At 40.1% G+C, this 13,241-nt stretch overlaps 1 protein-coding gene across 4 annotated transcripts in view; it reads left to right on the plus strand.

Annotated features, from left to right (window-relative positions):
• ctbp2a (C-terminal binding protein 2a) overlaps positions 1-12,797 on the plus strand; it is a 47,241-nt gene extending 34,444 nt beyond the window's left edge. For 2 of the 4 annotated variants that reach the window (XM_037541889.1, XM_037541891.1), the window contains 9 exons: positions 3,791-3,945; positions 4,906-5,050; positions 6,106-6,312; positions 7,174-7,388; positions 7,794-7,924; positions 8,035-8,162; positions 9,506-9,620; positions 10,041-10,111; positions 11,260-12,797. In XM_037541889.1, the coding sequence (XP_037397786.1) occupies positions 3,791-3,945; positions 4,906-5,050; positions 6,106-6,312; positions 7,174-7,388; positions 7,794-7,924; positions 8,035-8,162; positions 9,506-9,620; positions 10,041-10,101 (1,157 nt within the window). In that variant the 3' untranslated portion in view covers positions 10,102-10,111; positions 11,260-12,797. Of the gene's footprint in view, positions 1-348; positions 1,015-3,790; positions 3,946-4,905; positions 5,051-6,105; positions 6,313-7,173; positions 7,389-7,793; positions 7,925-8,034; positions 8,163-9,505; positions 9,621-10,040; positions 10,112-11,259 lie in introns of those variants that run through there. The other 2 variants (XM_037541890.1, XM_037541892.1) reach the window with 2 other exon arrangements.
• The last annotated feature ends 444 nt before the right edge of the window (positions 12,798-13,241 follow it).

A 13,241-nucleotide genomic window follows, 5' to 3' on the forward strand; every position in this document is an offset into this window, starting at 1 on the left:
ACACACACACACACAAACACACACACACACACACACACACACACACACACGTGCGCAAATACAAGCACACACCCACTCTTTCTGTAAGTGCTCACATTACAGCACCATGTAACAGCAGGAGACATGTTTGGCTAATAAAAAGGAACTGAAAAACAGATAGAGCTCAGGAAATACCACTGGGAGACCAGAGAGAGCCACAGGGGGTGTGTGGGTGTGTGGGTGTGTGTGTGTGTGTGTGTGTGTGTGTGTGTGTGTGTGTGTGTGTGTGTGTGTGTGTGTGTGTGTGTGTGTGTGTAGGAAAGGGAAAGAGCAAGGGAGAGAGAACGAGGTTAGGGAAAGAGAGAGAGGAGGGGGCTGATCGCCTGTAAATGCTGTGGTCGTACGAATCATAAATTTAAGAGAAGGGAGGGAAGAGGGCAGAGAAAGGAGAGAGAGAAAGAGTAGAGTGGAAGAGCAGCAGCAGCAGGAGGAGGAGGAGGATTGAAACCACGACGAAAGAAGAGCAGCAGAGCCACTCGTTTGGACTGGCACTCGTTTTGTAGGAGTCTTTTTTTTTCCCTGCTCTTTCTTCGCTGCTGCCCTTTTTGGCGCCTTCTTCCACTTTTTTTACTGGGAGAGGATTGTTTTCACTTGGCAGGGAGGGAAGAGAGGGAGAAGCTGGGCAACAGAACAGTGGGAACGTGGAGCGCTGCTGGAAAGAAAAGAGAGGGGGGAAAAAAGAAGACAGGAAGACTTGAAGATGAGAAGAGCAGGCTAGCGTGTGTGTGAGCGAGGGACTGAAGAGGAGCGGAGGGAGAGATAGAGAAGGGGTGGAGAGGCTGATTTACGAGGAGGAAGAGAGAAGAAGGAGGAGGAGAAGAAGGAGAGGAGCAAGTGAGGGGGAGGAGGAGGAGGAGGGATCCCCCCAGGACACACTCACTCTGACACTCGTCTTTTTTTCTGCTCTCCTCCCTCCATTTTTCACTCGCTCCGCACAGCTTTTAATGGGAGGAATGTGGAGGCAGCAGTTTTCAGGCAAGCAGCATGTTTCCTCGCACACTCGTTCAGAGGCTTTCAGAGACGTGTGTGTGTGTGTGTGTGTGTGTGTGTGTGTGTGCGTGTGTGTGTGTGTGTACGTGTGAGCATGCAGGCCTATGTGTGTGCATTCGTGTGTGTCCTTGTTGCGGCTTTGATAGCGATGCAGTTACTGATGGTATTGTTATGAGTTGCACGTTGGTGCTGCTTTTTATTTCAAGTCAGCTAATACATGCACACATATGTAAGTGCTTATGTTGCAGCAAATAGATGCTTAAAGGGCCAATATCCTGTATTTTTTCTTTCACTGTTTTCTCTCCTGAGGCCCATTTATTACTTTTTTCTTTTTTTTCGTGACCAATTCCTGACCTCTCTTTGTCCGTTATAATCAAACAGGCTGTTTTTCTTCTTGTGCCTTTAAGACTGATGTAAATGAGCTTTGTTCTGATTGGCTGCCTTGTATTGTTCTTCATTCAAAAAGCAGCCCAGGATGAAACATGCCATATAACTTAAGCATCAATGGGCAGAGCTAAACTGCTGTAGAATTGACAGATAAATGTAAATGTGTTTGGTTTTTGTGACATCACAAACACAATGATTTCAAAACAGCATAGTATCCATATATGGCCTGGGATGTTACTGGTACGTTTTGAAACGTGTTCAAAAGTGTTTACATTGTAAATTAAACTCATTACTGTTATTTCAAAAAGAAAATAAAAATAGATTTTCCTTGATATGGGCCCTTTAATAACACTATGTCCATAATTTTGTGTTCATTTTTTTCTTTCCTCCTTCCTCTGGCTCATGCATGTGTGAGTGCTTGCAAGTGTGTGCGTTTTGAGTGGAGGGTTGTCAAACGAACACCTGACAGGGGGATAGAGAGAGGGAGGGGATGTAGGAGAAAGGAAAGAGTGACGCAGTATAAAAGCTAACTTTCCCCTCAGTCTCTCATACACACCCTCTGTTTGGCAGAGTTTCTGAGATTTGGTTTTGGATCTGGATGTGTGCTGAGCCTGTTGGCGACTTGTGTAGTGTGCTATGTGTGTGTTTGTGTATGAGTGCAGTTCTTCACAGGACCTCCACCAACATACTGTGAGAGATTAGGTTGCTAGGTAACCAGGACCGGCCATTGATAGCAAGGTGAAGCTACTTCACTGCCCGTCTATTTCAGACAAGAATATCTCTCTCTCTCTCTCTCTCCCCCCTTCACTCCTTACTCGATCTGCTCAGTCATTGTCTCTCTTGTTCTCTGCATTTTCTATACTTTCTCTCTAAACACGCAGCACTTGTTCTACTCTACTCTTTCTACTTTCCTTTTTTAGTCTTTTTCCTTTATTTTGCCCCACTCTGCTCATTCTTTCTTTCGCTTGCTGTCCCTCTTTCTACTTTTTCTCCCTACTACTTGCTACTTACTGTCACTTTCTCCTTTTCTCTCTCTTCTTACTTTCTTTTCTTTCCTCGTTCTCTGCTCTCTTTGCCTGTCTTTCTCTGCCTGTTTCTCTTTGACTCTCTCTCTCTCTCTCTCTCTCTCTCTCTCCCTCTCTCCCTCTCTCTCTCTGTCTCTCTCTGTGCGCGTGTGTTGGAGTAAGAGTTAGATGCACTCACGTACCCCCCAAACATTACACACACTTTCTCTCTATCAGTCAGTTTTAGTGTCCACGTTATGGAAAATTTTGCTCATTTCCTTTTGTTTTGACAGACATTTATTGTTCGTGTGGTTTTAGAGACAGTATTACATTACATGTTCACCCTCCCTCATTCCCTCGTTCCTGTCTCTTCTCATTTTTGATTTTGAAAGTTTGATTTCATGCACATTAGCACATCTGTGATGCTGTCTTTTTGGATAAGAGTAGTGTAAAGATGTTCTATTTGTTTAAAATTGAATCACAGGGCTTGAGAGTGTCCAAAAAAGCTTTTAGCTTTGGCAGCATGGTCTCTTGCAGACGTGTGAGGCACACTTGGTGTTGTCTTTAACTAATTCTACCACTAGAAAAGGGGTGTCCCACCTTATCTGGAGAGGTGTGTGGCTGCAGGTTTTTATTTCAGTTGAGCTGGACCTCACCTTCTACTTGTTCAATAAACTGGTCTCAGACAATTGGTTGTGTATGTTCATACCCAGCAGTCATACCGGCCCTTTGCGGAATAAGATTGGACACCTGTGTGCGGTAATGCGGTATTGTTATTTACTCGAACATGAGGAGCACGACCAGTAACTCTTGGGTGGGTGGGTGGGTGTGGGTGTGTGTGTGTGTGTGTGTGTGTGTGTGTGTGTGTGTGTTCATCAGTGTGTGTATAAGTGCTTAAGTATGCTGTGTAAAGTGTGTGTGATGCTTTGCCATGTCATCAGCATTGCTGTCTCATATGTCAGTTTGTCTTAAATCTAATTCCAGCCCATTGATCTGAAATGCATGTCCTTTTTTTAATAGGGAATCCAGGGACACGTCTGATACCGTGATTATTACTTTTTAATAATAGCATGGTAAATAATTCTCTAGCACTGCTAAAGAATGTGCAGAGAGAAAGAGAGGGGGAGAGAAATATTTCCTCCAGATGCCATTAAATTAAATATATTCATAATCCTATTCAAATCCTGTAATCTCCATGACAACCACATTCACAGCAAGAGCGTGAGCGGGAAAGTCATGCAAAGTGTGTTTCTCTCCTTCTCCTTCGATCCTCAAACACCTACTTATGTAAAGTGCTTCTCCAATTCTTTGAAGTACACAAACATGTCAACACTCTCTTTCTCTCTCTCTCACTCTCTTTTTCTTTGCAGGTATAAGGCCTCAGATCATGAACGGGCCGATGCATCCCCGGCCGCTGGTAGCTCTGCTAGATGGGCGAGACTGTACAGTGGAGATGCCCATCCTTAAAGATCTGGCAACTGTGGCCTTCTGTGATGCTCAGTCCACACAGGAGATACATGAGAAGGTACATAACCCCTCGTCTGTTACTTTACTGGTATCATGCTCATTGTCTTTTTTTCATGTATGATATTTTTTAAATGATCTGTTATCTGTAAGCATTAGGACGTTTGCAAAATTGTTATTTTTGCTGTCTACCACAGATTATTGGAGTTGAAAGTGAATAATGAATACACTGTTAGAAATACACATACTATGCAGGTACATGATTCCTTCATCAAGGTACAAACAATGTAAGTGCACCCTCAAAGGTACAACAGTGGTTTTAAGGTCCAATGGTACCTTACATGAGTTTTTCCTAGTGGAACAGTAGATATTTGTATTTTTCATAACCAAATGTTTTAGATCAGAACAATAAAATAAAAGCCTGAAGACGAGACGGGGTGTGTGGAATCAGTAGTTTAGAAAATATCATTTCAATGGATTATGGTACAATTATGTTCCCTGACTAAAGGTACTGGGATTAACCCCTGAGGGTACCACCACAGTGACAAAAGGGGTACTGCCCCAGTGATAGTGTCATACCTTTTTTTCTGAGAGTGTATGAGCTCAAAGTGCAGACTTTTGGCTTCGCTTTAGGGTAATTGCATCAGTGTAGAAATTACAACTATTTTTTATTGAGAGCCCCCGTTTTTAAGGGCTCAAAAGTAATTGGACACATTAACACTTATAAATACAATTGCTTTAATAATAGCTTTTAATACTTGATTGCAAGTTCTTCCTCTATCAATTTAATTCCAATATGCAGGGGTAGACAGATAATATAATAAATCTATTGACATCAAAATAATTATGGACCTGACTGCTAACTATCATAAGAACAGAATATGCAAAAACTCAGCTTGCTGCTTGTAAATGCTGCTTGTAGTTGTCTTTTGACTTATTTACGTAAAAGAAGGATTTTATTTTTTTGCTGGACATTATAGTTCCTACAATATTGATAATGAAAGGACTGCTCTGTTGGCAGGTCCTAAATGAGGCTGTAGGAGCAATGATGTATCACACCATTACACTGACCAGAGAGGACCTGGAGAAGTTTAAAGCCCTGCGCATCATCATCCGCATTGGCAGCGGCTACGACAACATTGACATAAAGGCTGCTGGAGAGATGGGTAAGACTTACTACAGCAGTCAGGCCAGAGCAACAGCAACCAGATTATAGTAACTGCATAAACTAAATAATGAGTAGCTGACTGGATGTTAGCAAGTTATGCCATCATCTTATTTTTTTATTCATTTTTATCAATTGTTTAATTTCTCTTCCTTTTTAAATAGTTTTGTTTTCAACGTGTAAAAGCAGGGTTCCTACAGATCCTTCAAAAGTCTTAAATACATAAAATAGATTTTAAAAATGTACGGTCATGAAATGTATGAAAATGTCTTATTTTGTACTATTGGGGTATTAAATTATAAAATGTTGTGTAAAGACTGTGTTGAAAAGAGTCATTGTGTGTATTAAGCTGAGAATAATCCTCCAGTCAGCTTGCAGCCAGCAGCAGTCCTGAGGTTATAGCCTGACCTTTGATGAAGGACTCACTCACTCACTCTGTTGTCAGCTTTGAGAAAGGAACATCAATTTGAAAAGCCTTTCTTCCTGCATTTCTAAAAAGCTGAACACACTGCATTGTTGCTGTCTTGAGAAACACAATCTCCAGCCCAGGTTCCAGGAGAAAAATGCCTTTTGTTGTGATAGAGAGTAGAATCATAGGCACACAGAGAGATAAAGTGTGCTGGAGGGAGGTCTAATATAAACTGAAGCAGAGCATAGAGCTCTCATAGCAAATCAGATAGGTGATGACTGGAACCTCTCCATGTTTCTGTGATTTTTAATGCACAAGAACGTCTCAGTTAACGACCTTAGAGCGAGGGATAGATTGTGGCTGACTACCGCCTCTCACTGCATTTACTGAGATACTACAGTGAAAGTTGCATATATTCATACTGGCATGCATTGCATCTACAAGCACTGAGTAGAATATTTGCATAAAAATATTGCCTTGAAGTGTTTTCACAGCATGTGTTTAGAGCTTTAGCTTTCATTTGGATTGCATTCAGCTGGAAAGGAGAACACCAGCGCTTGTCTTTTTATGTTTTCAGTTGTTGAGTTTCAGTGAATGATCCCTCACATGCATGCATGCAAACCATGTGTATTTTCCTGTCTGTGTAGGCATTGCTGTGTGTAATATTCCATCAGCAGCTGTAGAAGAGACAGCAGACTCTACCCTCTGCCACATCCTCAACCTGTACCGCAGGAACACATGGCTGTACCAGGCTCTCCGGGAGGGCTCGCGGGTCCAGAGTGTGGAGCAGATCAGAGAGCTGGCATCAGGAGCTGCACGCATACGAGGAGAAACACTTGGACTTATTGGCTTTGGTGAGATGGAGAGAGTGAAAAACTGGCTGAGCATACTTGAAATGTTTTGTAGAGTATTAACAGGCAATGATTATCTAAATGCACAGTGACCAGACATTGTAGTAAATGCTAGTAAATTGAGCAAATCTAGTTGTAGCTGATGCTAAAATGACTAATAAACTTGTACAGCTTCAAGAAAAAAAATAGTTTTTAAAAAGTGTGATTAAAACTGTAAACACATAATTACAGTACATTATTTATCAAGTGATATCATGTGATTCCAAACTTTTGAACAGTAGAGTATACGGATAAAATTATTAAGATATGAGGCAAGTACTCTATAACTTTGTTTCAAATAAGTAACAAAGCTGTAAAAATTGTCTCCAGAATGAACAGAACTGTAGTTGATTAGTTAACATAAATTAAACATTTTGAAAAATGATCAAATACATTGTCATGCATGTAATGTGACAGTATCTTACAATTAATAATTACACTATACTAATCATCTCATAACTTCTTGTTGTTCCCAAAACAAATTAAAAATAATAAAATGCAAACATATATAATTAAATGGTAATAATAGAAATAAAACACTTGAAACCACATTTTCTTTCCTGGATTAAGATGTTTGTCAACACTGTGTAAGTTTTCATTGGATAAAATCAATCAATTAAATTAACAAGCTGTTCATATGTGATAAATGATTAGAAAATTTGTGAATAAATGTGAGACATGAACGTCTGTCTGTGAAGCTAGTTAGATGTTTATGTCTAGGCTGTTCTCTGATTGTTTTGTTGCAGATAAAATATGTGAAGTCATTTAAATAAATCGAGAGTCAGTGTCTAACTATTGTTGTGTATTCATCTGTGTGTCGTACAGGCCGATCGGGTCAGGCGGTGGCAGTTCGGGCAAAAGCATTTGGCTTCAACGTGATCTTTTATGATCCATATCTACAGGATGGTTTAGAACGGTCACTGGGGGTCCAGAGAGTATATACCCTCCAGGACCTGCTGTACCAAAGTGACTGTGTATCTCTACACTGCAACCTGAATGAACATAACCACCACCTCATCAATGACTTTACCATCAAACAGGTGTGGTAGTACAGGACATCAACAAACTTGTATTACGCTGACTGCCTGTAGGGTTTCTATCCAATTTTCTATGGCACAGTATTAAATACACCACTGCCTCCTAGTGGCTATTCTAAAATTCTAAGCTGTTGCTTTTAGGGCCAGTATAAGTACTTTGTGTTGTTTTTTAACTTATTGAATTTTGAGAACATATGCAGTAAGGCTCACAGCAGTTCAGTTACGATGCATCCTGGAATATAGCTAATAAAATAATACACCATATCACACAATTTTACATTTGAAAATAGGACAATGAGTACATACTTTATTAAACATAAATAAAATGGATGATCATTATTATTCCCCCTTCAGATGCATAGTTTTACCCATATTATGCATTAATGGCATTTTGCCTCTGTGCTATAGATGCGTCAGGGAGCATTCCTCGTGAACTGTGCACGAGGGGGGCTGGTGGATGAGAAGGCCTTGGCTCAGGCCTTAAAGGAGGGTAGAATTCGGGGAGCTGCCCTGGATGTCCATGAGTCAGAACCGTTCAGGTTATATTTGTACCCACTTGTTTATGGCAGGTTTTTGTTGGCTTAATCTACTATTTAAGACTTTGTGAGTGTGTGTCCCTGTCTCACTTGTCCCCTCTTTGACTCTCTAGTTTTACCCAGGGTCCACTGAAAGATGCTCCTAATCTTATCTGCACCCCACACACAGCATGGTACAGTGAACAGGCCTCACTGGAGATGCGGGAGGCTGCCGCCACCGAGATACGAAGAGCCATCACAGGTACATGCTTTTAGCATGCAGCCATCAGCGATAGCGCACATTAACCCTCCATCCACAGACACTTAGGGTGATTACATAGCTCCCCGAATAGTTGAGTTTGAATCCAGGACTGATTTTGGACTTGTTTGGAGTAGGTGCTCATTATCACAGGTTTGTTTCCACATTTGAGAATATGTTGATTGATTCCATATATCAAGTTTATGGATATGTTTTTTGCAAAATGGTTATTATTAACCATTACTGGTTTTGGCAATGAATGGATGGCAATTGACAATAGGCTCATACCTTCTTTGTTTTGTTGGCAGGCCATCAACACTCAAAACTATGATGAACAGCAGTTATTGGATATGTGGCATTTGTGAAGCCAAGTTTTTTAGCCATGTAATACTCTCTGTGCAAGTGCTTGCACTACTTTCCGTCTTCACCATTTTCGTTCACCACCTGAAATGAAATGAACCTTTATTCTCATTACACATTGTACTTGTACATTTGCGTAACAAAATTGGTTTACAGCCCCCCCTCCCCTCTTGGTGCAATAGAAATAGAAAAGTTTAAATATAAAATAGAAAAGTTTTCAAATATAAAGAAATTAAATAACAGATTAGAGCTACGGTTTACTATACAGGCGTAAGCATAAATTAACTAAGCTCTCTCTCTTCAAACTTGAAACAGGGAGGAACACGATAAAATGCACCAGTCATTTATCATAGTCATTTAGTCTGTTAGTTGATGCACAACACCAGGACTGGACAGTTTTCACTCACTCCAAACCACACCAAGGTTTCCCATAAAACCATTTTCGGGAGAACCAGGGATTGGTTCTACAGACCACTCCTGGGCTCAAAAACAAATTTCAAACTCAAACTAAATATACACACTTTTGTGGTGTATTCACACTGTGCAATCCAGTAGAATATAGTGTTGTGTTAACACGTAGATGATACACTAGAACCAGCAAAAAATAAAACATTACACTCTGTACTCAGATGTTACAAATGTATTTGAAGATGAGGAGCCATCAGAGGAAGCTATGGTTTGACATTTTCACCAAGCAATTTTCACCAAGCAATTTCAGTTAGCTCTGCAAACTAGGATCATAAAAGTTTTTATTTTAAAACTGTATAGTGGACACACAGTCAGTGACGCAAGTGGTAATTTGTCATTTCTGTTTAATGCAAAAATGTATACTGACGAGAGAGAACAAAGCTACATAAATTAAAAAACAAATAAAAATAACATACAGTGTGAGAATGCAGTATATAGTTCCTGAATTGAGACACAGGCATATTCTGACCTAAGCATGTTTTCAGCGCCCATGGTATTGTCTTTCTGTGTGTTTGCAGGTCGTATTCCAGACAGCCTCAGAAACTGTGTAAACAAAGAGTTCTTTGTTGCCACTGCACCGTGGGGAGTAGCAGAGCAGCAGGTGCATGCAGAGCTAAATGGTGGTGCATACAGGTAAGCAGGAGTAGAGCACATTAAAAAAGAGGACACTTACTTTCTCCCACCTGCTGACGTTTTTCCATCTAACCTCAGTCTGTCCTTCTCTGTCTCTGACAGTTCATTTTCGCAGAGAGACTGAATAAGTATAGCATCACCTGAACATTTAAGGAACTTTAGTGCTTTCATAATGCTTTAATATACCTAGACATCACCTACCATTTTACTGACTCCTGTACTGACAGTGCAGCTAATGTAGCTGCTTTATTCACTTGTAACCACAACTACGCATCAGGCCAAACCCAAAACATCACTGCTCACAAAGTCCAACCAAAATGCTCCAAGAAGCTCTTTTAATATCTTATGGTCAACTATCCAAACCGCACACGTTCTCTGGTGCTAGTTTTGCTCTATCTGACTGCTTCTCTCACTCACCAGAGTGGCCCAGCCGCTACCAGCCATATCTCCTGGCGGCCTGCAAGACAAAATGTATACCTAAACCCAGCCAGGTAAATATCAGTATACAGAATCCAGCCAACCACAAACATCTACACCTGTTCAAAATAACTCCTGCTGTACAATAGATGTATTAGTGACAAAAAATGCACAGTGGATGCCATAATTACAGCAAGCATGTACAGTAGCTGTACAGTAGACATGTATAGTAGATGTCATAATGGCAGTAAGCATGTACAGTGCATGGCATAATGGTAGTAGACATGTGCAGTAGATGTCAGTGATTGTAAACATGTATATGTCCTAATGACAGTAAACATATACCATAGATGTCCTAATCTCAGTAAACATGTACAGTAGATGTCATAATGACCATAAACATGTACATTTGAGGTCATAATGACAGTAGCTGTCATAAGAATGTATAGATGTCATAATGTACAGTATACACATGCAGTAGTTGCCATAATAATAAACATATACAGTAGATGCCATAATAGTAACATTATACAGTATACAGTAAATGTCATGATAGAACAAGTGTACAGTAGATGCCAAAATGACATGTAGAATAGATGTCATAATGGTTATTAATGTGTATAATAAGTGTCATAATGACTACACACAGGCAGTAGATGCCATAATGATAGTAAATATATAGATAGTAAACAGAGTAGGTGGCGTAATGATGGTAAATGTGTACAGAGATGTCATAATGGTCAAATGTGTATAGTAGATGTCATAATGACAGTACATACATGTAGTAGATGTCATAATGATAGTAAACATGTACAGTAGATACCAAAAATTCCAGTAAACATATAGTATATGTCATGACAGTACACACATGCAGTAGATGCCATAATTATAGTAGACATGTTCAGTAGATGTCATATTGACAGTAAACCATTGATGTGGAAAAGCTGTGACCCTCCTCTTGCTGCAGTTGATTGCTGTCTACAGTGTGGCACTGAGAACTCTGCAGATACACCTTCTGTCACTTCATATTATGCCTGTTCAGATTCCTTCAGTGATCTATCAGTTCCTTCTGTGGTTATCTTTTTACTCAAACATTTATTGGTTGAATTGTCTATCAGTTACTGAGTTATGGCTTTGCTATGACACTTAATATTGTCGTCAGATTTTTAAATCTGTGTTTAAAGGCCATGTGTTTGAACATGTTTCTCTGGCTGTGCTACAGGCTTGTTCAGGGTCAGGTGGGCGTGATTCCTGGTGGTGTGGGAGGTCCAGCAGAGGGCACAAAGCTAGCTGGGGCGTCCAGTGCCCACGCCCACTCCCTACTGCCAGTCTCCCAGCCCAGCAGAGCCCCTTCCCCCAGCAAGCCCCACATACACAGCACAGAGAACCCCACACAGAGCCAGAACCACAGCAGGCACCAGGACTTTTAATAGTGACTGCTGCTGACCAGCAGAACTGTTATGTCAGCCAGGTGACTCCAAACCAAGGACCAAAAAGACGAGAATTGGCTAGCTGATGCCGCTAACTACAGCGGGGACGGTTCGAACAAGCTTCACGGAGGTGTTCCTTTCCTCCTTTCTGTTCAAGGGATTTGTTTTTCTGTTCTATTTTTTTCCCAGATGTTTTTTTTTTCCACAAGTGTGTTTTCTTGTGTCTTATATGACATGTTAATCCTGTGTGGATGCAGGTAGGTGAGGTTTTCCAATTTGAGTGTAGTTTAGCACAGACCACCCAGTTTTCATCTTTGCTGCTCTGGCTGACTGGTCAGAGTTCTTGAAGGACCTTGGAAATCACCTGCCTTGTCTGACCAAACACAGCATCTCCTCTAGATGAATTTAGTCAGTCAGCCTGTGATTTTTGTAATCCCTTTTTTTTTCTGTTCCTTTGAAACCAAACAAATTAGTATTTGTCTTTTTGTTCAGAGTGATTAGTTATAACATTATACTTTGTATTTATGAGCAGATAACATGGGGGATGACAGAAAAAGTTGTCTGTAGTAACTATGATAACCTTTGGCATGACCCTTAGCCCTCTCCTGACTTGGCCTTTTGACCACCTGACCTTAGTTAAATATATAAGCGCACAAGTCCATCAACCACCAGCTTTAACATTCTTAAAAGTGCTTCAGCACAGTATTCATTTTCACATACATGTTAATAGTTTTTTAAGCAAAATAGGCATGTCAGGATTTTTCCCCTACATATCGCTTTTAATGTTAGAATTTAAACTCACCTTTTATTTTGTGTTTGAGTACTTTAAGATAATAGATGGCAGCTTACAAAGAAAGGGTCCAGAGCCAAGAGCCACCCCTCTCAGGAAACATTTATACATTTTTTGTCTTCAAAGTCTATGAACCAAGAACCAACAATAATTTGTCTGTCACTTTCTGCTCCAGTTCCCACACAGTTCTCTCTTCATGTGTTAATTTTTTATAGACCTGACATTTAAACTATTTTGATGTTGAATGTATGGCAGTTAGATTTGTATTGCCTAGTTTAATATTATTATAACTGTAGTCTTCTGTGACCCTCTCTCTGGTCTTCTGTTTGGGTTTTATGACTGAGAAGGCAGGCCGCCTTGAGCTCATGTTTTTGTTGCTGAGACCTGTTTTCTTCAGCCTGGAATACAAGGACGTGTATCGCAGGACAGTGGGCTTGGTTTTTATTGTGAGTGTTTGTATTCGTTTCTTGTACCGAGGCAAATATTTAGCTTCCAGAACAGTTCAAATAAAACAAAGTACCATTCTGACATCCAATGCTATGACTGAGTGTTTGTCTTTCATTGTGATGTATTTGCTACATCCATTGTGTAAAACAGTCTAAAAGTAATTAACTTATTAACCTTCAGATGACCCCTTTAAAATGCAGAGCCTCACTGACCCACAAGGGGGTGCTGTAATACAGGGCTAGTTTTGTTTCTTAATTAGGTTTTTGTTTAAGTGTGTGTGCTTTGGAAATATTTCCTCTTTATATCAGCACAGTAGGAGAGATATTGGATACATTCTGTCAGTCTAAAGTATATATTTTATTTTATGCAATTTGTTATATACTAAATATAGCTTTTACACAAAAAAATACTTTTTATATACTCTATTTTATGTTTATATTATTTTCTAGGGATGCACCAGTAAGGCAACTGGCAGTGCCAATACATAAACATGTAGAACTGAGGACTTAATCTACCTGGATTAGCTATACAGAGTAA

Source organism: Pygocentrus nattereri, chromosome 10, assembly GCF_015220715.1.
Source record: "Pygocentrus nattereri isolate fPygNat1 chromosome 10, fPygNat1.pri, whole genome shotgun sequence".
NCBI classification, from domain to species: domain Eukaryota; kingdom Metazoa; phylum Chordata; class Actinopteri; order Characiformes; family Serrasalmidae; genus Pygocentrus; species Pygocentrus nattereri.